Genomic DNA, 27,942 nt, shown 5'->3' with positions numbered 1-27,942 from the left:
AGTGATTTTCATAATCTCATGCACACACAAAGGCATGAGACTGCTCATCATGAATATGCCTCTGACCAGTGGCATGGCTGTCAGTGAGATGAGAAGTCATGAATTATAGATTGGCCGGCTCTCCCAAACATTGCTCTTCAACAAAATGTTTTACAACAATAGATGCTGGTATAAATATTGAAGCAAGGCAAGCACACTGTATACAGAGAAGACCTGCTTAATTCCATGATTCTGAATGAAGACAAGGTCAGCGGCAGATTTTCAGAAGAGGCGATCCAGTACTGCCTGTGGTTAATGGGCAGTAGTAGATGTAGTGGTGGAGTTGTGCTGTCAAAGTGCAATTAGCTACCTGGCTTCAGCAAGTATCCCGCCAATATATACACAAACAGGTAAATAGAAAATAAAGAAATGGAAGGAGGAAGAGCCAACGAGAAGGGGAAGTATTGACTAAACAGGTGGTGGATCGTGGGACAATTGTGAAGGATAGAGGAGGACAGAAATACAGAGGGCACAATGGGGGCAGGAGGGAAGGAAAAGGATGGAGAGGAGAGAAGGAAGGAGGGATAAAGACAGGAAATGAAGAGAAGAACATAAGAGGAGAGATGGAGGATGAAAAAAGGAAGAGGAAAGAGAAAGAGGCCTGTGTAATAAGAATAAAAGAAAAGACAAAAAGAAAGGAGGAAGGGGCAAAAGGAGAGATGGGGACAGGACAGACTAGAGAGGACGGGAGGTGGAAAAAAGGTGCTAGGAGACAAGTAGGGAGAAAGAAGGAGATGAAATGAGGAGGGATAGAGGAGGAGATGATGAGAGCAGTTTGAAGAGACAGGAGCGGTGAGGAGGAGGAGGAGGGGCTGATAATCAGGGGAGGCGCAGGACGGCAGTTTCGTTTGCATACTTTGGTTAATGAACAGCTGGTGTTGGGGCGGGGGGCGGGGGGGCAATAGGGAACTGTGTGTGTGTGCCTGTGTGTGTATGTGTGGGTGTGAGGCTCTGAAACAGTTCATTATTTCCTATTATTCTCTGCCTGGCCAGGGGTGACAGCACAGCGATAACACCAGGGATATTTAGAACACAGTTGCAGCATTACCCAAAGCAATTGCTACACACACACACACACACACACACACACACACATATAACCAATAATGTAATGACTGTTTGGTCTAAAATACTGCACTGTTTATTGGCCACATTGGTCTGTAATGTGCTAGTAATTGTTACATATGCTCATCATATTAGTCTATGGCAGGGGTCGGCAACCTTTACTAACTTAAGAGCCATTGTTGGCCAAAAAAAGAGAAAAATATCGTTATGGAGCAACATACCTTATTTTGAGCCTCACAATGAAGACGAAACAGCCTACTGAGTCTAAATTACCCTACCAACAATACTAATGATTGAAATAATTTCACAGGAGATTTAGAATCAAAGGGAAACTCTAAACTAGACTTGATGTTGGCAAAATTTAGAGGTTAAGATGCTGAGCCACAGACTTTCTTAAGCTATGGTGCACATTTTAGTTGACTAAAATGTAAAAATAACATAAAATGTAATGCCTTTTATAAGCAAAACATTTTTTATAATTGAAGAATACAGATTGCTTTGGGGCTACACCAACAATAAATGAAAATGAAAATGTAAAGAAATAGAAAGTAAATTTCATTCGGTATAATTTTTTTGGCGCAGCCACAGGGAGCCACTGCAGAGGGCCTGAAGAGCCACATGTGGCTCTGGAGCCTCAGGTTGCTTGCCTCTGGTCTATGGGATATTATAGGAACATGATGAATGTGAAAAATGGCATTGCTATTTGTGCTGAAATCTACACTTTTGTTGAACTTTTTTTTGTTTTCCTGTATAGTTTCAGCTAAGATTATAATTTTCAATGTTTTGTTTAAGGGTTTTTTGTTTTTTTTGCCAAAGCCAAGAGAGGAGGACCGAACTTTATTTAATACATGTTGGTAAAGACAAGTTTAATAAGTCGACATACCTTGTGTTAGAATGTGTACCCACATTCTAATAATTATTTTCATTGAATCCAATAAGGCTACTCTTGTCCTATGATAAGTTTAAATTAATTAAAAGTTTGTGTTGAGAAAAACATCCTCGTAGTGGCAGATATTTTCAGGGTTTTTAAAAAAAAAAGTGACTTCTGGACAGAAGATTATGTCTGAAATGGAAATTCAGACAGATGCTTGTCCCCTTTTAATTTGAATTGTAGAAGTAGATTTACTTTTATAGCCCATCATTCAGACTATCTTTTGTCTCTTTTTCTTGTCCTCACTTTCCACACTTTTTCCTGTCTCTCTTATTTTCTGTCTTTCTCAGAAGTGCTGCATATTGTCATGTCAACAGCAGCAGTGAGAAATGGCCATGAGTGTTTTTTTTTAAGTTTTGTGTGGAAGAAAGGAGGCTGGTTCTTTATCCTGTCACACGATCAAACACGCAGTGTAACTTGTACAAATGCGTGCATGACAGGACAAAGATTGGACTGAACTGTTGAATGATTAAGCAAGGCCTCTCAGCTTGGCAGACAGTTTTCAGTATGAAAATCCTGATATTTTGATAGCACGATGCTCCTGGTGTACATGAAATTCAAATGAAGAAGAAATGCAAAAACAGAAGTTCCTCGGCCAGTCGTGCATTTCTGTGCTTTCAAACAAGGTACATTTTCCATCCCCATCTCCCACATACATCAAAGCCCTCTTCCCATCAAACTGATCTCACCTTCCATATTCATCTTTTATGTTCTGCTACGGTTGTTCATCGTAAGCATGATGGGTTAAGATTTGAAGGTTTATTCATATATTTACTCTCTATGTCTCTCCAGGAGGGATAATAAAGTAGTATTGATTGATTGACTGATAAGCAGGTCACCAGGGTTAGTGCTAAGTCTGCTATAGTGACATTATAGCGTTTTTTTCTTCTCTCTTTTTACTTAAGGCTAGAAGGCAATAACCCAAGGCATCACCATCAACAGTCCAATCCTTCAATGAAGTTATTTCATGCACAGTTGATTTTATGTAAATTGATTGACACCTTGGAAGGGGGGCAGTGTCTGCTTTTCACCGAGTCATAACTCTTAACCGTCTCGAAGGTGGGAAGAAGGAAAGAGAGAGGGACAAAGGAGTTCTGGATAAATCGGGAGAGAGGTACAGTGGTGCAGTACAAGAGAAAGGAAGGAAAAGGAGAGAAGAAGACAGGAAAAGAGCAGAAAAAAAATGACGATTGTTAACACGTACTTTACATTAATCCTTCTCTTCTCAAGACAGATGAAAAACAGGCTCCAATCAACCTATTCACATGGTAAATGAATTCCAAATCCAGAGGTGTTTTTAATTGCAAATGGGGGCACACAGGGACCCTCTTCCTCCCTGAGCTTTAGGAACCGCGCACACCAACATCTACCTTCCCCTGGAAACCCTAGCACAGTCAATTATGGTAATGAATTGTCAATAAATATAAAAATTTAATATGGTCCTGCTTACTTTGAGTGGCAGCTAAGGACTTGCCTCCCAGACAAATGTGCTGCGGCTGCAGATATGAAGTGCACCTGATAAAGGAGCATGTGTGTGTGTATGTGTGTGTTTGGATGGAGGGGTTGGACACAAGAAAAATGGGTTTATGGGAAATCTATCTATCCATCTATCCATCTATCTATCTATCTATCTATCTATCTATCTATCTATCTATCTATCCATCTATCTATCTATCTATCTATCTATCTATCTATCTTGTTTGTGTCATGTCTCAGCATGCATGTTTTGTTTTGCTGTATTTTAGAGAACAGAGAGAGAGGAGTCAAACGTGGCAGGTTTGGCCAGTTGGAGGTGAAGTCCCATGCTCTCTGCTTACGCCCACAGCATGTTTTCATGAAAAACTGTTAAACTGCAAAAACCTAATGCCTGCAGCTTTTTTTTTTTCCCTTTACACGTCCACCAGTGTCTCACACTCTGACAGACAGACAGACAGACCAAAGCTTTTGACTCTGTGTTGATAGTGCAGCAGAGCAGGTACAGGGATGAAAAAATCATTACAAGAAACTCATGGTGGTGATGTGTTCAGTCATGTGTTGTACAGTTGTCAATCATTTTGGCTCAGATACAATATTATTGGTTGAAAATCTGTACAATGGGCAGAAGTAAAAAAAAAAATGAAAGAATAACAAATATCCACTGTATGATGCACTAAACTAAATGAAAAAGCTTCAAAAAGTGAAAAGAGGGGGACGCTAATATCTATCAAGTCAGCTGTGTCTTAACATAGGGTGGATTTGGGTAATGTGGGACACTTAAGGTTTGGCTGGTTCATTTCCTGCTTAAAGTAAATAGTCATCAAAACCTTTACTATTGGTCTACCATGGGTGTCATGTGACTGAAAGTACATAAAATATTTTTAAATTTAGAAAAATATAACAAAGTCAAAATTGCAAAAAGTGTCCCACATTACCCGAATTCACTATACTGAGTGATTTTAAGCTGGCTAGCCTATACATTGTCAATTCAACATCCATGAATTACAAGAAAAAACCCCACAGTGTACCTTTAATCCTTACAGGCCTTTCTGCCCTCAGAGCATCTCTTGACATCCCTCTCTCCCTGCTTTTTCCAGGTGGACTATGCAGTGATTGCTTCACAGGCGGGAGCCACTCTCAACAACCTGTTGAGCCACGCCCAGGAGCTGGTGGCCAAGCTACGCTCCCTGCAGCTGGACCAACGGGAGTTCGTCTGCCTCAAGTTCCTGGTCCTATTCAGCCTTGGTGAGTCTCTAAAAACTCTGACGCGGGGAGATTTAAAAGGGAGACGTGGTTATAGGTTTATGGCCAATTGTTCCTGCCTCCAAAAAGAGACTAAGGATGAGGATCAAAGTGATGCAGGTGATAAAGAGAGGCAGGAAGGATGGGAGAGAAAGGAAATGGAAGGAAGAAAGAGGGGAGAGGGAGTATGGGAGGCGAGGAAGGAAGGGACTAGTGGTCTGGAAGGGACAAAAGAGAAAGTGGGGGAGGAAGGAAAGAGGGGAAGTATGGTCCTCTTCCAATAGAGAAAGGAAGAAGACAAGCTTTTACACACACCTATGCAGTTTAAGCTTCCTTTTATGCAAAACAACTGTAATATGCACTTTACATTTTTGTAATGAAGTTGTTGCTCTCTCGTATTGTACATTGGGTGCAGCAGTAGAAGAATAGGCATAATTTCCAATATTATAAGCATTAATTAAGGTATGTACAATTAAACACAAGGTCTAAATACATTTTATTTAGATTTGGACTTTATGAGCAAGCCAAAAGATGAATTGTTAGGGTCAAAACATACAAAAAAAAATCTAAAAAATTGGTTTAAAAGGAAGTTTTTTTTTCTTTGATTGAACTTTGGCTGGTCAGAGATGAAAAGGAGGGAGTTGGGGGTCAAGTGAGGAGGGCAGAAAGGAGGAAGGGAAGGATGAGAAGGAGGAGACAGGTGCATTATGAAGTGTGTCAGAGTGGGAATTGGTGGGAGGCAGGGAGTGTGAAGTATTTGGGATGGACAGGTGGGAGGGAGCTGGGGAGAGAGAGGGAGCATGGGATTTGGGAGGAGAGGGAAGTGCAGGGATAAGTAGCCAAATGAGTTAAGGGACAAAGAGAAGGGGTATATTGAGTGTGTGTGTGTGTGTGTGTGTGTGTGTATGTGTGTGTGTGTGTGTTCAGATCCCAGAGCTGCTCTCCACTCTCTAAGCCGAGGTCAGACATTGCCAGGAGACTGTCATCTCTGTCTCTTTCCTAACAAGTCTGCAGCAAATGGCCTCAGAAGAATACACACATACACACACACACACACACACACACACACACACACGACCAAACCTATTTTAACATCCTACATTACTGAAGCCAATGATGTGAAGGTAGCGTTGCTCAGCCTGGCCCCTCTATGGCACTGGGAACAGCAGTGGCATACATATGATGAATATTTTCCTCATCCTTAGCTCCCCCTCCCTCCATCCACCTGTAATCCACAAGGGTCATGCTTTCACTTCTTTACCTCCTGTAAACAAAGAAAGAGGGACTAATGAACTGCTAGGCAAAAGCGTGCACACACGCGCACACACACCGAGGTGATCAGGCAGGATTAACGTTGGTGTTAGTGGTGTTTGTGGTACAGAGCAGAAAGAGGGAGGGATGGGGTGGCTCGGAGTGTGTATGTCTGCGTGCATGCCTGCGTTTGTTTGTGTGTTTTCTTCATGGGGCAGGGGTGTTGCTGGGACTCAGGGTCTAAATAATTTGGCAGAAACATCATCCATAATGAAAGGCTCACCTGAGGGATGTGTATCGCCCCCGGCAGTGCCTGTTCAGGCCTCCCCGCGAAAGATTCCCGACACCGACGGCGTAGAGCTTGCTGAGGGGATCAGTGGTGGGGAGGGGCGCGAGTAATGTAAAGCCGGGAGATTTAGAATTGATCTGATTAATATCTCACACAGCTGAACAGAGATGTGAGGCCGAGATATGTACATTTACCAGAGGGAAAGTGCATAATGTGTTGTGGCAATGTGTGTGCATTCATGCATCTGTGCATATGTTCACACAGCTGCTTTTGAACTACAGTGCAAGCGGAGCCAATTAATAAGGACTGTAGTTAAATGAGGCATGAAAGTAGCTTTGCACTGACTGGAGAAATAAAAGATTAAACTCTCCCTCTTTATTAGCTTTATTTCATCTCTAACGCTGGTCACTGTGCTCTCAATTAGGGCTTATGTATATATATGTATATATATATATATATATACATATATATATATGAATTCATTATGGCACGGGTTCGAGACAAGGAGCTACTGATATATAGTGATTTCACAAACTGATTACCATAAACGAGTGATTATTATAACTCTTTATTTCTCATGCAGATTGCTATTGAAATGACTATAACATGACTGTTTGAATATATTGAGGAAACACTAATACTCGAGAGAAAGGATATAATAAGGAAAGAAAGAAAAAAATGTCGAAAAAAGTCTATGATTTTGCAGAATCTTCCGATATTAATACTTTTGTCTGGCAATATGGTTCCGACTTATATTATGACTGCTCTAAAAGCATTACAAGTACCACCACAGTAACTACTGCTCTTACATGTAAGCAAAAGAGGTAATGGTTTTTCTCTCTTTGTCCCCTTGATTTTTTTCTCAGTATTTCTCCCTCTATCTACAACGCTCTCTCTCGCTTTCTGCGCATGGATGGGCCGCCTCCTCCCAGCCACGAGAGCTCTTAGTTAGGCCAGTTGTCGATAAAGACAGGGATATAGATGTCACTCCAGCCGGGAGGAGACTTGTCCTGATCTGTGTGTGCGTTTGTCTTTCTATCGCTCCGCTCTCTCTCTGTCCCCTGTCACTCTTTGCCTGTCTCAAGTGAAGGCTTTCTCCCTCTATCAAGGAGGAGATTATCACTCCCAGAGCATTGATCTCTTAAGTGTTTGTAGGACTGTGAGCAATGATTGTGTGTGTTGGGTGTTGAGCAAGAGACCCACGAAACGACAGCGAGAGAGAGAGAGAGAGAGAGAGAGTGACTGCTGCCTGGGTCAGAGTTCAGTAAAGGATTACTACTAGTAGTTGTATGGTGTCAGAACACTGTTAATGGGACTTTGATTTCCTTTAAAAGGCTTACAGGCCTAATAGAAAGGCGGACAGGTTGTTGTTTATACGACCAGATGGCCCAGAGGTGAGAAATGGGTCACAAGTTCAAATTCAGGCTGAGGAAGGCAAAAAAAAAGCTTCATGGGGAACTAAAGGGATCATTTTGGATTTATTGAAGTGGAATAGTGTGAGTTACTTTTCCTCAGTCAGTGTCTTATCTACAGTAGGTTGTGGTCGGTATGCTCAAGTTTGAAGAAGCAGGTGAGAGTACCGGCAGGAATGGAAGGAATGTACTGCTGTGGACTGTAGTTTAGGTGTAAGTTATATTTAAATTATATATCACTACTTTACTTTGCCATCAGACAGTTTCTGTGGGGGGGGCCTGTTGTTGTTACCCATGCTGAGACTCAGCAATTTTACCTGGCAGCACACAAGAGTTGCTGGTCTACCGCTGTCCAAATCAGTGAGTTTGCTTGTGTTATTGTGTGACTTTGGTGTTTTAAAGCCACACATTAACACAAACTAAGTAACGGATCAAGGCTGCAGAGCAACTCTTTTGTTACACTGTAAAAAACAACCCTGTTGTTTTTACAGTAAAAAAACAGCAGCTGTGGTTGCTAGAACTTTACCGTAATAAATGCGGTGCAACCTTTTTTTAATATTACCGTAAAAAATATATTGGCACTGTTGATTTCACGTTTAAGATTGCCATTTTATTCCATTCCATTATTTACTGTATAAATAAAAGCTTTTTCCATCAAAAGAAATGCTGTTTTGCCATATAATTGACAAAAATACTTTATAGATGAAAATGCATAAATTAAAGATTTTACCATTTAATATAACAGTATATTTTTGTTTGTGTTGTTTAGTACATTTAACAGTTAGGAAAAGTATTTTTTACAAAAGATAAATGCAAAAATGACAGTGTCGGCTTGTGTATATATATGTATATATTACATTAAATACATATTACAGTGTTGTATTACAGTGGATTAATGTATTTTTCAAAAAACAAAACTGTAAAAAATACTGGTTTTTTTGGTTGTGTTTCATTGTTACTGAAACTGAATTAACTTATTTATCATTTTACGGTCTTTTAAGGTCATGGTTTAGCAGTTTTTCACCATAAAATCCACAGACATTTTTTACAGTGTATGTCAGGTAAAATTACGGCTTTTGTCAATGGAGTTTTGTGGCTTTGACGAGCGCATATATAATAGCAGAAAGCAGCTTCATATAAACTTATCAGGGCTACAGAGTAAAATCAAAAAATCTCTATCTCTATCCCTTTAACCTCTAAATGCACAGCAAAGTCAGTAGAAGTCTGCTTTTTTACTGATCAACTATCACCAAAACTCACACAGATGTATGCCTGATGCATGCCACAGCACAGACAGCTTCCATACTGGCAAAGCAGACACAGTGCCAGAGGTCAGAGTGTTCAGCCAGCAGCCAGTTAACCCAGCTCTACAGGTCAGACCCTGTCAGGTGTAATTGGGTGAGACAGGCGCTGCCAGTCCTTGTCAGCTGAGAGGAGAACCAGAGTAGCTGCCAGACCAGCGCGGGGTGGTAAATGCTCCCAGCGGAGAGAGCAGATTTGTGGACATAGCTCTAAATAATGCCTCCATATTGAAGCCTTTAGGAAGAACAAAGCCAGTGAAAAGCTGCTAAAATGTGGAGAATTTAGGCGTGTTTGATTCCCCTGTAGGTTTATTTAAAGAAGTCACATTGGTAGTTATATTAACTGTGTAAACTTTCATTTCAAGTGTTTTCTCTGATGTTGCTTTAAACATAAGAATGGGTTAGAAAATAACTGTCTAAGGTCATACATGTTTGTTTAATCTGCCCATTCTGGCAGTTTATTTGAACTATATCTTTCAGTATCAATTAAGGCTTCATTTCAGGATTATTTTCATCACTGATAAATCGGTTGATTATTTTCTCAAATAATCACTTCAAACTATAGTCTTTATATTGCTAGGACGTAGTCTCCATGATGTCACCGACAGGTTTCTGAAGAGCTATTATGGAGCTCAACGTGGTGGAACCAACCATTGACATTGCATTTGGAACTGCAGTTTTGGGTACTTGACATTGGCTTCCTTTTTCAGACCTGGAGGTGGCAATTTTTGCATTAAAAAGCCAATTAATGCATTTTTTCAAAAAGTGATTTGTAATGTTGACTGTTCTTTATCCCAGGTCAGTGATCAGAAATCAGTAGTGTCGTCCATTCATAAGAAACCAAGACAGCCAGTGATTCAAGAGCTGCCTCAGCAACACATTAGCTGTCTTTCAAGTGATTAGTCAGGCTCTGAGGTTGAAGTTTAGAGACACCCACCTATCCATCCCTCCTTCCCGCCCTCCATCCCTCACCATCCATCCACCCTCTCTGCATTGTCTCTCCTCTCATTGCTCTGCCCTTTCTCTCTCTTTTTTCACATCCATCTTTGTACGCCTCGATCTATCACAACTGCATCCTCACATGCTCCTCCATCGCTCCTCATCTGTCTTCACCCACATCTGAACCGCCATTCATCTCTTTTCCTCCCCTCCTCAGGTTTCCCCCCGCCCCTTTCCTTCCTTAAAATGTCTTAACTACAATCATTTAAACTTGTGGTGCGTGTCTTTCCGCACTTCCTTCTGAAACATCTGAGAATAAGTATGATAAACTGCTGAGACAATTTCACCACTCTCTCAAAATGAGCAGAATCTTACTGAAAACAAGTGAAACTGTGTCACAACACGTTTCAAAAGTGACCCAACACTCAATTCTTCTTTGTTGCTTTAACCCACCTCTTCATTTACCTTTCTGTTCCTACGCTTCATCTGCCCCCACACCCCTGCGTACTCCTAGGCAGGGATGTGTCTCTCATTAGCATGTTTAGTGCGCCACACACTGAAGACAGGTTTTGTGCACCGCGAGGTCAGACACCAATCTGCTGACAACAACACAAACACAGCAAACGTGATTAACCTTGATAGAAAAAGACAAGTATTCTCTCTCTCTCTCTAATTCTCCATCATATTTGTCTCTCTGCACAATGAGAGGAAAAAAACACGTTATTCCCAGACAGGTACGTCCTAATTAAGCAACAGCCGAGGCTGCTCAGAATCAATGCCCTGATCCCTGGCCAGCGAGCAAGGGAGCTGGCTAATTCATGCACACCACCCGCCCTCTCCCCGTTACAGCCTGGCAAATATTCATTTCCTGAAACGAACCAAATCATTTAGAATTCGGTCGGGGATTGATTAAGATCGAGAGGCAGCGACGGTTCAATATTTATACCCATTGAGACCAAAGTAGGGGCCGAATAATGGAGCATATAACCGGAACAACGCTTTACAACTTAATTAAAAGCAGCATAATAGGGACTATTTTTCCCTTTTTTGTGCACTCACTGCATGGGACCTACGCTTTTTACTGGGCTGTATGTCAACAGAATGGAGTTTTTATCTGTACCTTTGACCTGATCAATACATGTATAAAAGTCCAGTGTGTGTGTGTGTGTGGGTTGTTAGGTTCTAGTCTAAGGGAAAACCTTGACTGAACATGAAATGTAACTGTCATTTCCTGCTCTCAAGAGGGAGCAGGAAACATCAGGATCAGCCAGTAAAACATGTATTTTCCAGAATTTAGGCAGTGTTGTTTGAAGGAATACCTAAATGAACATTCATAGATCATTTACTCATCTCATGTTACCTTGACCTCCTGAAGAAAACTTTGTTTTTCTTGCATGCCTCCACGGTGAAGGGAGGATCTGAAAAACAGAGTAAATCTTTGATAAATGAAATTCAAAACAGCAAAACTGTAACATCCATTTACAATCTTCATACAACTCATGCAGTATAATCCAAGTCTGATTCCAAAAAAATGCTAAAACTATTTAGAACAATTTTGCCACCACGATCTTAAGCTTTCCCGGGGCAGGGCACAAGTCTGGGTGAGTAGTGAGTGTATTGAAAAAAGGATAATAATGCCCATAAATGGCTTCTATTTACTTCAATTCATCAAGGTACTACTGGGATAAAAATGAACATTTTATGGATTAATTATTCCCAGTTAAAATTACCCTAAATATAAATTACAGGTTACAGAAACTCCAAAATCAAGGAAACCAAGACACACTTCTGTAACTCCCAAGGCTGTTAAATTGGTAGTTCATGTAGTTATATACAATATAATAGTACAAACACAGTCTCCGACCATTGTGGGCACAAAAATCTGTTTACATTGTGACCCACATCCAACCCTCACAATTGAGGAAAGTGCATGTATGCTGTTTTTGGATTTAGCAAAAATGTCCCTCATTATGACTCATCTGAAATGAAGTTACATGTGAAAACAGTAGACTTGGAGTAGATCCATGTGGTTTGCAGATATGTCACATTTTAGCTGATATGCAATTTCACACGTGGAGTATTGCATTCAGATGTGATTTCTGCCGCACGAGAAGTTCATGAGAAAATATCCAGATACTCTTTGATACATGTGCGTGAATCGTACACGAATCATGCTTCATAGCATGTGTGTATACCTATGCTTGCCTAATGTTTGGGTGTCCCACAAATTACAGATTCAGTGACTGGATTGGTGCAATGACAGCAGTAATAGAAAATACAGTAGCGGTGATTGCAGTGGGGCTAAGACTATAAATGTATGTATAAGGTTCATAAAGTGCAATCCATGCACGGAGCGACTGCATCTAGTGCTTTTTCATCACTCTGTTTTGAAACTTGGCAAAGTGCTCGGCAAACACGTTCTGATTGAGGAGTATTGGACTCACATCCTTCAAACAAATCTTTTAACCCCCCATCAGCTTCCTTCAGGCATCATTGTGACACAGGAAACAAACAAAAAATATTCGCTCAAACTTTGTCCCCGGCAGAAGAGCCAAACCCAGCTAATGATGTTTGAGTGTCCCGACTTTTCTTTCATTTTCTTTCATCTCATCAGGAGCAAGTGGGAGTGTGCCCTAAAGCAATGAACCTAATACTTCCGCCTATTTTCTGTCAATTTTAGCCTAAGAAATCTAACATGCCGTGCAGTCGGCTCTTGACGCCGGCCGCCACTTTGTAGGGAATTCCATGTAATGAGGCTGCCTAAAAGGCTTTCAGACTTTATCAAGCAATAAAAGCTCCAGGTCTCCAGCGTGCCACTATAACCTGGCAGTACTGCAGGCTGTTGTGATTAAGCAGCAGTGGCAGTGAGTTGTATTGGTGGTTGTGGGGATATTGAGGATCTCCACATGTCACCCTTGACCTGACTCCCCCTTTAGCCTCAGCCTTATATCTCACCTGAGATACATTACAGTTTTCTGATGGATTTCGACATTTCCCAGATTATCTCCAAAGTATCTTTCCAATTTACAGCTCAAGTTTGCTCTCTTTTCTCCTCTTTTTAGGTCTTATCACACTCTCACGAGGATTTATATGGTGATTATGTTGACACTGTTCTTTATCTGGTTCCAAACAAGGCCAGTTATCAGAGAGTAAGGCAACATTATGGGGATAGTGGGGTGGAGGGGCTTTAAATGCAGACTTGTAAATGGACAGACCCCAGTACCAAACACTTAACTGATAAATAAGTGATAAGACAAAAACGCCACGTCATTGTTGTTCTTTGTGGGGGATCTGGAAGATAGAGCATACTCTACAAGTGAGTCCTAAAATGCAACATAATAAAACACATTTTTGGGGGATAAAATATTCCTGTAAACCATAAAGAAAGAATGGAGAGAGGACATAATGTCTTTCTTATAAAAAAAATACCAAGGTATATAATGAACTCTTTATATGATGTCTTACAAAACATTATACATACAGTTTGTATGTATCAGATAAACAGTCCTAACAAGTTTTAGGGTTATAGCTACATACCACAGCTTACTATATATCACAGTATAGGCTCCAAAATATTACATTTTCGTAATGCTGACATTTGATGATGTGCATCTTAGCACAGTGGAATAAAGACGAAAAATATTTGTTTTGTTTCATAGTTTTTCTGAAGTGAATCAAGGTGGGACAAAAGGGACCACCTGATTTAAAAAGATATTAATATAATAAAATTTTTCATTGAAGAACATGCTCTTAATACAATAACTTTTTTTTTAAACAAACACTCTTTGTTTGAACATACTATGAATGCACAAGTGAAATAAATCAATAGTATGCAACTTTATCACAACAGAGCTTCCTGCAACAGTGTCAATACACTTGGAAGACTTACAAGAGTAGTAATCTCTTTATGAATTTCAGCACTTTCCACACGCCCAGTAAGAGTCATAACACGTGCGATCCAGCCCTGCACTCCTGCCTGAATATGGTGACATCTGCACGGTTGCAATAGGATTTAATACACACTTTAACTCACTGCCCTGCCGAAGCAATACAGGACATATCCCCTAAACCTTCTCCTCCCCTCCATCAATACAGTCACTAACTACCGTAGCAGTGAGTACAACCAGACAAATGCTCCTGTAAAAGTTTTTTTCACTTAAGAAAAAAACCTTTACCTCCCCTCCTCCTTTACTCCTCTCCTGCACTCCCATGTGGGGTGATTTAAGACGGGCAAGCTATGGAGAAACTGTTGCCCTCCATCTCTCCCCTCCTCCCTCCCTCTCATTCTCCCTCTCCCTTGGCCTTATTACAGGCTGTCAGTTTATTATAAAACATTAGGAAAGCAGAGGGACACTTGCAGTTACTGTCCTATCGATCGGCAGGGATAGATTCTGTGATTTAGAGTCAGCCTCTGCTCGCGCCCTCCACATTCTCGGCCTCCTATTAAGGCACCAGCGCTTTGCTTTTGCTATTGATGTCTCAACATTAACAGTTACAAGCTGCTACAGAAAATCAATGTTCAACTTTTATTACCGGCTGCATAACGCCGAGGACCTCCCGCCAGCTGGTACTTAGCAGTCAAAAGGCGGCGCGGATGGTTCGCCCGGCACGTCAGGTGTTTTCTAAGTGATATCTGCAGTAATATCAATCCTGTGTACAGCATATAGGGGCTTTCAGGGAGCAGTTGAGGGCCTATGAGCTTAGGGGTACAGCATAGGAAAGCATAGCTTACCCAACAAATTCGCACATGCTTGAAAATATCAGTCTCTGCACCTGGACAGAGACTTGAAAGTGTGAATGTAACACAGGCGGGGAAGTTTTTTATTTCATGGTGAATAGTTTTTCCTACCAACATCAACACTTTTCTTGAATCTCTCTGAAAACTGCCATAAACACACCTCCAGCTCTCTGCCACAAAAAGCACACATACAGCACAACACCTAAATGTCATCAAGCTAAAATAACGATCGAGCCTTTGGACCACCACCACCGACCATCCATCCATCCATCCATCCATCACCAGCATCAACCTGGATGTGTGTGCACTGTAAACCTCCGCAGCGTGGATCTAGAGCGGCTGAGGCCTCTCAAACATTTATGAGGGGCTACCGAGCAGCAGTACGGCAGCTCTTCTGGGACAAACAGCCCCCGGTCCTGTACTCTCAGTCCCGATCAATGGAACTCAAGTTCATTACACACACTTTTCAGCCGAACGGCAGCAACAGATTTTTTCTCTCCCCCGCTCCTCCCTCGATCGTCGAGCAGCCCACCACTGGGGCTGCATTACACTTGCTTGTTTACGTGACTGCGCGTACAGGGGAAGACGAGGGCATGGAGTGTGTACTGGTGTGTTTCTGTGTGTGTGTGTGAACAGGGGCTGCTCCCAGTGGCCAGAGCTTCAGGTTATCATTATGTACAGCTCGGTCCGCTGCAATGCTAATGCTAATGCATTCTCAGTGGCCACAGCTCGGGTCCCAGCGCTGTGCTAGCTAGGTTGCTACTCCTCTCCAATTAGAGGCTGAGGGATGTGTGTTTGGGGTAGGGAGGACAGGCCTGGGCTATCCGGGGCCCTGCGGAGAACAGGCTCACATTAGTCGAGGAAAACAGGCTCGGAGAACAAATTGTGCATACATTGGAGTGCTGCAGAAAATCCCACTCTTGATTTGAATGATTTGTTGACTGGAGACCATTGAGTCCCTGGCTGTGATTTCATGCAGCTTGATAATTTGTTTAAAGGAGTTATTTAATTTTATTCTACAGCACATAGCCTTATTGCAATCTCACTGACCTGACTGGGTTCAAATCTGTACAACAAAGTTTGGTTATGGCAGACAAAGCTGTCTAATAATGTCATTGGCAACATGTCAAAAGACATTTTAAACATCCTGAAATGAAGTCATAAAGTGTGAGCTCAAGAACATTGTAACCTAAGAAAGACAAACTGTCAACAAAGCTCAAAAGAGCACCAGTGTTTCACTCACAAGCTGTAGATTTACAACTGTGTGTGTATATGTGCGTGCATGTGTGACAGCAGGGAAAGAACAACTGCCACAGTCATGCAGCCTATTGATCAGACCGCCTGCCTCAGCCTTACTTAAACATTACATACAAAGAGTTACACAATCCTCCCCACGGAGCTCTCTCAACCAGTGATCACTCTTTCTTGGTTGCTTTTTCTTTCCTTTTCTCACTGACACACAAACACATATATACATGCACACTTACTGTAGGTACAGTATATAATACAAAGTGATGTAACACAGATACACAGTCATGTAATCACTACTAACACCATAGGATCTAGCTAAAAGATAGTGGTGCGGCCCCCTTAAGTGTGTCGCAGGTCAAATGTTCAAAAATACAAATGCAATCAGATGGACCCCCGGCTTTACACGCCTGTCTCGTCAATCATTTGTAAAGTTGTAAATGTGAATGGCTTCACCCCTTCAATCAATGTCTCAGTAGTAGTATTTGTGCTGCGACTTTGGTTTCCGCAGCAAAGACAAATCTTTACGACACAACATTTATGGCCACTAGAGCTCATGATGTGTCATTAGCGTTACTCATTGGATAATCATTATTGTATGGAAATGTAAAAGAGTGACACAGAGGTGTAATGGTTGAGAAAGATCAAAGGGATGACGCACTATTCGAGAAGACTTAATGCCCATTTACAACACTCCTGTAAATTAAGTTGTAGCATCAGAATGAACTCTTCACGTGTCACTGCTTTCTGCATGACTTTACCCTTTTGACGATTAGAGTAGAAGTAAAAATAATCCTCTACTTTCCCCGAGCGCCCTGATATCAGAAATGGAGCTCACTGGCATCACAGCACTGCCTGGCATGTGGGTTGTCAGCCATTGTGTTCTTGTGTGAATATGTACAGTGCAGAGGCATGTGTTCAAACTATGGTGGTGGTAAGCTATATGGTAGTCAGGTGGCTGCTATAAGATTATACACCCTCTTTCCTCTGCTCTTTGAGCTTCTGTGTGTGCGTGCGCGGCTTTGGACAATGTGGTTACGAGATACTTCTGGCAGGGCAGAGAACAGCGGAGCTTTAAGGTGATGTGTGTGTGTGCATGCTGTGGCATGTGTGTGCGCGTAACCAGAGACAGTGATTAAACGTTTTAAAGCACAGATGATCCAACAGGTGCTCTGGCTCGCTGTCTCTTGTTCTCCCAGCCTTTCTCTCTCTCTCTCTTTCTCTAAGTTGGGCCCCCACCCTCTCTTTGACCCCCACTCTGAAACCATCACAGCTCCTTTCTTGTCTATCCGTTCTTGTCCTGAAGGATATTTTTAACAACAAAGCACTGTGAGTCCACTGTCTTACACACAAAGTCAGGCACATGTTGAGCACAGCTATATTCCTTGTATTGCATTAAAAAATAAGACAAAACAACATGGTAATGCAATAGAAAGCTTTAGAGTTGCTGGCAAATGTTAAAAACAAGCGTCAGGGAGCCGACACATGTTGGAACACAAGAGGGCATTACTCAATCAAGCTTCTCTTCACACGCAGAAAATAATGTCGTGTGATGTAAAGGAATATTCCTGGGTACTGCCAGACATTTGTCATGCCAGCTCTTGGCCTGTACACGCTGCCTCTGAACATAAAGTTGTACTTTAGTGCCACCTGGCACTGATATCCATAGCTACTGTTGGCATGACACTGTAAGCCTGTAAATTCTTACAGTGCTCAGTGGTGTTTGACACATGGAAACTCAACAACCTTAATATAAAGCCTTACTACTGCCCACAAACAAGATCTGACAAGAGAAAAAACAACAGGAAGACAACATCACAATTTTTTACAAAAATATTTGTATTGTTAATAATTATTTTAATAATTATATTATTAATTTAGCTAAATTATCAAATTCCATAATAGTAATCCCAGTTGATACTAGTAGTCTAGGAGGGACATGGAAGAGTTTTAAAAAGTGAATTTCCATAAGTGGCTTCTCTTGTAATTGGTCACCATCTCATGAATCCTCAGGGAAATAAACATCAAGGATCTTTACGAGTTCAGATTTGTTCTTTGGAATTTAACTTTTACAGTTAGAAATTACACTGAAACAGGCCCATTTTGTCTCTTAAAATTCTTCCCATAAAATTGGTAAATTCTCTAACCACAGTGGGAACCAAACACAAACTTACAGCCACAACCACAGACAAACACACTCCACAATATCTTTTTTATTAAACAAGTGTCTCTGTGGTTTATCCTCAAAATGACTCATTTCCTCTCATTTCCTTGTATTGTGCATTTGAAAGTCCTAACATTTGGCGCAGTAGAACCATCCAGTAAAACCCAAGTTCTCTAAATCAAGTCCAGCTTTGAGAGGCAGTGTGCAAACATGTCATCTTATATTAGCCCTGAGGGGCAGGCGAGAACGGCCACCGCCATCCAATACTTTTGAATAAATTAAACCCCCAATTTGCACTTAAGTTGACTCCACTTGTCACATGACAGGGGATGAAAATCACACAGAGAACAAAGAAGTTAAAAGAAGGTGTGTAAAACATGCAACACACTCTTTCTTTAGTGCACACTCTACCTGCTGGCTTCTATCATCAAATGAGAACGGAGCAAAGGAAAAGGGAGGGAGCGGGGTAGATGCAAAACGAGAGAGGAGGAGAGGAGAAGAAGGAGAAGGAGAGAGAGAGAGAGAGAGAGAGAGAGAGAGAGAGAGAGAGAGAGAGAGAGAGAGAGAGAGAGAGAGAGAGAGAGAGAGAGAGAGAGTGAGGGGAAAAATGACGCTATGGATTAACTGTCCTTCATGCTGAAAATATACATCCCCAGGCGCATGGCACTGAATTATTAATTCAAATTTGTCAGAGAAAGAATGAGAGAAATCTATTGACAGGGAGACGGGCCCTTTAATGGTCTCATTAAAGGGGAGGCTTCCCACACCAGGCACCTTCTGTACTGCTGCAGGAGTTTTCGGGGCGGCGGAGAGTTGGAGGGGGGTACTTGACCCCCCAATGATTTTCTGTCACTTTATCATAAACAAGAAAGGTTGACATGCCCCTCCACTCCCGGCTCCTTCCCTCCACCACCAAACAAACCCTGTGTGTAATTAGCCAAGGGGTGCAAAAGTGCACTGAATGTAAACGAGGTTCACACGCAGGCATTGATAGAAAGAGACAGCAACAACACACACACATTATATGCTGCGCCGGCTTCTTCTGCTGCTGACAGGTACAAATGAGAGGGGGGGGGGATTGAAGTCCAGAAGAGCCGGAAGAGTCACCTCACAGGTACAGCCATATTGATTTCTAATTCAATCAAATTCTTTTTTTTTCTATTACACTCCTCTATAGATAATTTCCTCAGATTACACCAAACAGTGACTTTTCGTCTGGATCGTTGGCCATTAGATTTCAGCCTGTCAGTCAAGTAAATGTAGCTACATGACTGGGAGCTGTGTTGGTGGGGGGGTTAACTGTCTGTAGAATCCAGATGGCATTAGCAAGGTGAGAGAGCAGAGACCTGTGGGTGCACCGTGCCGTCCGAGGTCGGCTCATTGAAAGGCATTTGGTTTTGCCTCCAGGGGGACTAAAGAAGGGGGCAATAAGAAGTGGAGGGGGGAGGGCAAGGGGGAGCACAGGTTCATTGCTGATTCAAATCTCTCAGTATCCCTCTGGCAAATGGATTTTCATAATGCTGAGACAATGTGATTTTTCCCCCCTAGCAATATGATTTTTATCCCAGTGAATCCGAAGCTTGAAAAAATGAACAGCAGCTAATGGGGCCTGTTGACAAAAATATTTTATGGCACAACACAGAACTAAAACAATTATTGCACTATTAAACAAGCAAAACTTTTTTGGAGAGTTGTTTTGAAGCTGATACATTTTCATGTTTATCTTTTTCTTGCTTAATGAACTGTCAAATCAGTGGGCCATCTCCAAGCCCAATATGTGCAGCCTAAGTTCATGTTCATAAGTGTTGTAAGGAGGCATTATTTTAATTTTCAATTAATAGTCCAATTACTTGTGAAGTAATGAAAGTGTGAAACCAGAAAATATTGGGATATTCTACTTGATAACTTACTTAACTTATAAATCATTATTATTGCTATTAATTTTTTTATGATGATCAACTACTTCACTGCTGCTTAAATGTCCTCGTAACAATATGACAGCTAATAAGTACCACCATTATAGGTTCAAGGAAAAAAGTATAGCGTGATACTTATTCCCAGAGATATTATCCTCCCTGGCTGTTCCCATCTGTTGAACCCCTCGAAGTCTATAATAACACAGCCACAGATAGAACCAACTGATACAGGATGTAAATTTGTTTTCCCCTTCACCTCAGGATAAACCCCCAGCACCTTCCAGCCAGCATAGTCAATGAGAGAAGCTTGTCTCCTTCCTGCTTGGAGCGCCTTTTCTCTTGTTTATTTTATCGGACCTAAGGCATTTTTCCCTTCCTTTCAATATCTCTCGACCTCCCTCCATCGCCCCGCCAAGCCCGCCGACCCGTCCTTGGGCGACAGAACTCAACCAGCCGCTACCTGTTTAGCTTAACAACAATAGCAATGTTGTCGGTGGAGGTTTAGAGTTGACTTAATATATCCCCACATGGACCGTACCTGCGTAATTCCCTTTCATAGCCGCATGGCATTTGGCCCCCTGAGTGGCTAAAGGGAGGGTTTGATGAGTCGGAGGGCAAATTGAGCCTTCATGCTTTATTCTAACACGCTGACAAGAGGCCGTCCCCATTGGTGGCCTGTTTCCAGCAACTGTGAGACAGTTGTTATTATGCATTGTTAGCGCAGAGGATATTTGGCCTCTGGACATCGGGCTCTGTGTTAGCTTGAGGGCATGCAGCTATAATATATTACTCTATGCTGGTGAAATAAAGGGTCACTTTTCAAGATGAAGGGTCACTGTTGAGCCCTTAATGAGGCATTTGGTAAATGAGTAAAAAGTTAATGAGTGTAAAGGATTCTTCATGAGATACTTTCACTCCATTAGATAAAAATGAAAAGATGCTCCATAGCCTCAGATAAAACTGTCCACCAAGAGGTATGTTAGGTTTTTGTTGTTACAATAAAATATGGATAATGCTGTGGAGAGACAACAGCCAGTATGCAAAGTATGGAGATTTTACATTTAACCCTAATTCACAATAGAATTAAGTAAATTCTTGTCACATGAAAACAAGAATCAAAAAAAGGAATTAAAAAAAAAAGTAGGCATTTCAATATTAATCCTAGCCTAACCAGATTTTATAGCCTAAGGGCACCAGTGTGCTCCAACCAAAGAATCTGTTGGCTGTTTGAATAGCATCCGAAACCTCTAACCTCCACACCTTTCCCATGTCAGAATAAGGGAGGTGTGTCCGACAATTTTCTGAAATGATAATCTAACACCTATATAACTTATCCTCACCCAAAAAAAGTCAGTATAGGTCGCTTGTTCATCAGCTTATTACGACCCATATTGATGTTTCTTATGAAGTGGCAACCTCTAGTGTCTATAGAAATGTTGAAATTAGGGAGTCAGTTGACCTAATATAAAGACAAAGTCCACGTCCACTTTGACCTATGAGGCTGTTGTTTTGAAACAAAAAGTCCACATTATTTTCACTTAAGATTGCATGGTTATGTAACCATAACCATTTCACAACATCAAATAGACCAGTTTTATGTCATTTTGTGACTCATGGCAAACAACCTTTTTTGTTGTTACTTAACTGTATCTACTGTTAAGCTAGGTGAGCAGAAATGGGAAATTTTCTCTCTACCTCTATTTTTTCATTATCTACAAAACTATTTCTGTCACTTTTCATATATACAAATGAATGCAGCATGATGTCTGTCAGCAGAGACTGAATGTGTGTGTCATTATTCCTACATTTAAATGATTGTCACAATCCTCTTATGACATCTAGATTTTTAACCCCACCTTTGACTGTGTCCATTCCAAAAGGCCAAAATAAACAGTTTTCTCCAACACGTCATAAGCACTGCTGTAGTCTTTTATAACTATATCCCCGTCTTAACCCCCAAACAGTTATGTTTTGCAGCATGTAGCAATGTTTGTCTGTAGCTCAAGAAAAAAAAAATTCAGCTGTTACATGCTCCTTGTGTATCCTGTGATAGGATAGTTACTGTATGATGCTAGTTATCCTTTTAGCCTTTGGTGTATCAAGTCTCAAAGAACCCCCATTAAATGTTAAAGAGCATACAACTCCAGTTTACCCCCCCTGTATTTTTACTCGCTTCTAACGTGGAGGCGTCGTATCTGAGAAATGGAATTCCCCAAATGGGACTTGGAGGAAAACAAGGAAGCTGAGAGCTCCGGGGAGAAGGGAAACTTGTTTGCTGGCAACCATAGATAGATGAGGGAAGCAGAGGCTCCTGTAGAGGAAAAACACACATATACACTTCCACATGAAATGCTGTCAGTGGAGTATTGATGGGAGCTGCGGTGAGTGTGTTTGTGTACTTCATGACTTTATTGTGGTGTGAGGGTAAAATGGGAGTAAAGAGGTTGCTTTTCTCCAACACAAAGCCAAGCAGTTCAGTGTAACTTAGATAATAAGCTACTTAAGTGATATGGTTAACCATGCGGCCATTGCCCCTTGCCCCGTGAACCTTATTTGCTTTGATTGCCCCTGCTGCCCTGTTTTTTAACACCACTCTCATACACAAACACAACCACATTCTCCCAGTGAACACATAGCACTACATGTTGCTTATTGAAGGCAGTCCTTAGTCCTCACTTTATCCCATCAACCCACCCAGTCAAAGGTTATTGGGTTCTCTTCTTTCAACGCCCCTGTCTCTGATTGGAGCCGAGCTGTGAGGCAGATTAGTAATAAATAAAGTAGCAGTTGACAATGTTGACTTGATAACAATCAAGTCGGGTGCAATAAAGAGGACTTGGCCTGGACACAGGTTCAACTCCTCGCTCTTTGAAGCACCGCTGCTATAGTAAAAGGTGCTTCAGCTTTGATAGGCTCGTATAAACGCCTGTGAAAGTCGCTATTGGAAGACCAGAAGCGCCTAATTCCCGCCTATACAGGAAGTGACCGGTTTGTCTTCCACTCACGTTTAATTGGCCAACTTTACTGACAGCACTTGACTCAATAACCGTTTATGACCCAAGAGTTTTATGTGTTGTTTTTGGACCCGGCAGGAAACACATGTTGTGAAGTTTGAAAGGCACGGTGACTTGGCAGCATGTGACTCAAGAGGTTTATTGATTGGGGCACTAAAAGTGTAATGTGAGGGACTGTGGTGTTTTTTGCCATGTATAACCCTAAGCCCTCATAGCAGTGTCCTATATGAAGACAGCATGACTGGAAATAGGTGATAGTGTGATGAGGAAATAGTATGATGGAAAATAAAGGTGTGGAGGGGGTAAAAGGTTTGTCTGACATGTAAGAGGAATTCCTTTTTTCTTTATTCATTAACCCTAACCGTACAGGCTGTTCTCATTCACTGATCGTAGTTATACAAAAAACAACAACAACTAATGTACTATAATTCATAGATAACCCATGTAACTGTAAGCCAGGACGCACAGCTAAAGTCCCATATTGACAGTTTTAATTAGGCGACAAGCTCTATTGGCTTTAGTAATTTTGAAAGGTGCAAAGGACGTAGTCAGGCAATGTAAGAAAGTCCATATAAGGTGGGATGGAGGAAACAAACGCAGGACTTTGACCCAGGAGACTGGTCCCCTGTGAAACAAAAGTCAAAGTTTACTTTTAAAAATGTCGGTAGAGCTGTCACCTACTAGTCGGAAGGTTGGTGGTTCGATCCCTGACCATGACAGCCTACATGTTGAAGTATCCTTGAGCAAGATACTGAACCCCAAAAGGCCCACCGATGCTGCGTTCATCAGTGTGTGAATGAATTCCCAATGGTGGCAGGTGGCACCAATGTGCCCTTGTAGCCTCAGCCACCAGTATGAATGTGTGTGTGAATGGGTGAATGAGCTCAGTCAGTAGTGTAAAGTGCTTCGGATAAAAGCGCTATATAAGTGCGGTCCATTTACCATTTAGTTATGTATGGAAGTTATTTTAAGCCAAATACTGATATTTTTTCCTAAATGAACTTAGTTTTTTTCTGCCTTAACTTAAACAGGTAGTTTTGTTGCCTACACCTAACCATGTAGTTATGTTTCAGAAAATTAACCACATGTTGAAACCAGCAACCGATCACAATATTTCGTATGATGTCATTATGGTAAATGGACCTGCACTTATATCGCGCTTTTCTAGTCGCTTTGCGACCACTCAAATCGCTTTACACTACAGACTGCACTCATTCACCCGTTCACACACACATTCACACTGGTGGCAGGGGCTACCCTAAACGGTGCCACCTGCCACCATTGGGAATTCATTCACACACCGATGAACGCAGCTGAGGGAGCAATTTGGGGTTCAGTATCTTGCTAAAGGATACTTCGACATGTAGGCTATGTCGGGGATCGAACCACCAACCCTCCGGTAGCTGGGCAAACGCTTCTTTCCCCCCACTGTTATTAAATTTTGGCCTATACTATGATTATATAGAAGTAAAAAGGTCATACCTATCTAGGATTCATTACCAGCATTGCTGTACAGTGCAGTATATTCTACTGATTTAGCTTCTGAAAGCCATAAACAAAGTGCCTGTTTGCTTTGGCAGAGGACGGTGAACTTTGACACCAAGTGATGTTTCTGATCAGGATGTTTTTTTCACAACGTAGTGTCCAGTCTGTGAGGCATTATTGAGATCAGAGTACGATGAGTGAATGTGCAGTGTGTCCGAATGCTTCTATGTGTATGTGCTCGTGTCCCTGGAGCAGGTGAATTGCAAGGGGCGGTGAAAGAGTGTAAAAGCACATGTGGACACACACACACACACACACACACACAGCACAGAGCAGATCTAGTCTAATTAAAAAGCACAGCAGTGATTTCAGGGGCTCTGTGAAAGAGAGAATAAATGTGTGTGCGTGTGTGTGTGTCTGTGCTTTTGCATTAGGTCGCTGGTTTCAGCATGATCGCCCGTCAAATGAAACAATGTATTCCGCGGGACCTCAGGGTTTCCATTTGAGTATTCAGACACGGCGCTGCAACGAACTGTGGCTGTTTTATGTGAAAAAAAGTTGATAATTAGTCCCACAGTGACTGAACAATGAGATGGAGAGCGAAAGAGAGAGGGGGGGCATTGAAGGAAGAGGAGAGAGCGCTTAGCACACTTAATACTCCGAACTGACATTGTCTGGGAATCATTGATCAATTGTTTAGTTTTGTTTTTCCCCTCCTTACCCTTTTGTCTCTTTAATAACTCCTCTCCTACCTTTGAATGATCAGTTCAATTAGAATAAATCCATTTGTCTGATTTTGATTAGCGACAAAATTAAGAAATATTTCTCATCAACCTGATTTTTTTTGTTGCAGATATCACACTATTGTCATTTATGCTTTTTCTTTTTTAGAAGCACTCATTCATTATTTTTTCAAAAGGGGCTCTGGTAATAATTAGCAATTAAAATGCTGTCTCTTTTTGCCTCACTTTCCACTAATTAGCCTGACAGAGACATTGGGTAGTAATTCTCCGCAGTCCCCCCCCCCAACACACACACACACACACATCCACACATACACCCATCAAACTCCCCACCACATGCATTACACAATCATGCAGACACACACAAACACAGACAAAATCTTTCGGAGAAACCATGGCAACACCTCACATGTTTTTTTCTGTGATCTGGGCTCACCTTGTCATGTTGCTGCAGAATTATCTAAATCAAACTCAGAAGAGGCTCTGACATCAATGAATTGAATATTTAGCAGCATGAGATGTTTGTTACAGACAGTATCGTACTGTAGAGAGCACTAGGCGGCTTAAGTATTACATTACATTACAAATTTTACAGATTAGATTGTTCATTTATTTTTATTATTCCTTTATAACCAATTTACAGAGTGGTAGTTTGGCTTTGGATTCAAATAATTGTCCCTTTTATTTATGTCAAGTCTCAACAAAATTATAATCATTTTATGGAACAATCAGATATTATATCCCTAGACTATTTTATGACTGACAACCAGGGTTGTAGCAACCAGGCTGTAGAAAGCTGAGCTCATGTCTTATGTAATTTTTATAGGAATATATGGGGTTAAACAACCTGCAAGGAGTTGTGTGTTTTACAATTAAAAACTTGCACATGATATGTTTATAATATAATACTTCCACTAAGCTTAGGCTTGTTTTTCTATTTTTGTTGAAAAAGAAGTGAGGGGAAGTGCCATGGAAGGTTGCGACCTCTTTTTTTGTAATCTTGGCTCCAGCCATTATCATCAGAACTCTTAAAAATGTGGCAAACATTTTTAGACTTTCCCAGCCGCTCAGAAACTTTTATTTTCATGTCCTTGCTATATGTATTTAGTTTAATAGATGAAAACAAGTATTATTTTCCTTGTTGACCTGCGTAGGACGTCTGTGTGTTAAAGCCTAAAGCCCACACTCTACTCGGTTAGCTTATGTAAGGCTATATCAATGCTTCTAGGAGGTGTTGGTGGTGTGAAAGCTGGTTCAGGAGTCTGATGGGGGTCAGACAGCTGAGTGGCGGCAGGAAAAAGCACATGTCATGTTTGTTTGGAGCCTCCTTTGTCACAGACTGCACCCCCTCCCCCTTTTCCTGCCCTCCTCTTGGCCTTATTTAGCCCCCCGCCGTGTCACCCAGAGGTCAGGGTGAGCACGCACACGCTACACACCAACTCACACATACACAGAGAACACAAGAACAGACACACACACACACACATACAGATTGTAATAGCATGGTAGAGTGCATCATAGATGGAAGTGCCTTGAAGGACCTGCTTCTCATTCTCTAGACCTCATTAGCTGCTGATTTATCTCCCCCTCCTTCCTCCTAATGCTCTGGGTGGGTGGATGGTGTGTGTGTGAGCGAGTGTGGGAAGGGGGTACTGTGTGAGAAATGTTATGTGTATTTCCATGGATAAGTGTCTGTGTTTGTGTATTTTGGAGAAAAGCAGAGATATAGCATAAAATATGGTATATTTTAGTGTGTTTTGGGGTGTGCTGGTCCAGAGGTGTCACCTAGACACAGGGACTCTGTCATTCCACATTAGCCCACTGTGAGCACACTCGACCTGGGGTCAAACAGATTAATAAAAGATCACACACATACACACACTCAGACACACAGAGCTGCTATCTGATTAAATATTCTGCAGCCCTGCGCTTCATAATCATGACAAGTACACACAGCGCTCTGGTCCACCATTATCCATTTAGCAAATTTTTGTCTTGTCTTGCAATAATCTGCTCAAACCCCCAGTGAGCTTATTATTGTCAAGGAAAAGTGCTTATAGCTGCGCGTAAAGGTAGGATTTTGGAAAGATGCAAAATGTATTTTGCACAAGGAATTAGTAGCAAAAAAAAGAAAAAAAAAAACCCATTTCCCACCAAGATGAATTCCTGCACTTTCATTGTACCCTGCGGTTTAAGTGATTACTGTTCTCTACAAAATTGATGCTTTTCAAAAAATATTTTACACAACACATTCTGTATTGTTATGATAAAAGGATGGTGAAGGCGTTAGGTTAAGGAGCAGTCCTGTTGCTAATATGACTCTAACTCTGTCCTACATAATTCATCGACTCCTGGGGAATGAATCTCTCAGGAGAAGAACCTTTTTCTTGCCTTTACCTGATTCCCTCTACATCGGTCTCCAGAGACGAAGGGGAGGGAAAAAAAAGGAGAGGGATATTTCGTCATGCGGTGCATTTTGAAGTCCTCTTTTAAGTTAAAAAATAAAAAAAACACAACCAAGAAGTCAAGTTGTAGCACTGTCCGCTGATAAATGAAAATACAAGTGATTCTAGCCTTTTTCCTATGACCCATTCACTTGTGTCCTTGATGATAATCTGACACAAAAATAAAATTGAGTTTCTGCATTAAAGAAGTCTGAGTTAACATGAGACATTAAAGGCCCAGTGTG

At 41.5% G+C, this 27,942-nt stretch overlaps 1 protein-coding gene across 2 annotated transcripts in view; it reads left to right on the top strand.

Annotated features, from left to right (window-relative positions):
* The window catches only part of nr5a2 (nuclear receptor subfamily 5, group A, member 2), a 76,985-nt gene that overhangs the window by 46,131 nt on the left and 2,912 nt on the right, over positions 1-27,942 (top strand). For both annotated transcript variants that reach the window (XM_059340585.1, XM_059340586.1), the window contains exon 6: positions 4,609-4,756. In XM_059340585.1, coding sequence (XP_059196568.1) covers positions 4,609-4,756 — 148 coding nt within the window. The remainder of the gene's footprint in view (positions 1-4,608; positions 4,757-27,942) is intronic.

Source organism: Centropristis striata, chromosome 9 (assembly GCF_030273125.1).
Source record: "Centropristis striata isolate RG_2023a ecotype Rhode Island chromosome 9, C.striata_1.0, whole genome shotgun sequence".
NCBI lineage: Eukaryota > Metazoa > Chordata > Actinopteri > Perciformes > Serranidae > Centropristis > Centropristis striata.
The sequence above is the reverse complement of the archived record's forward strand: the minus strand, read 5'-3'. Positions and strand labels throughout refer to the sequence as shown.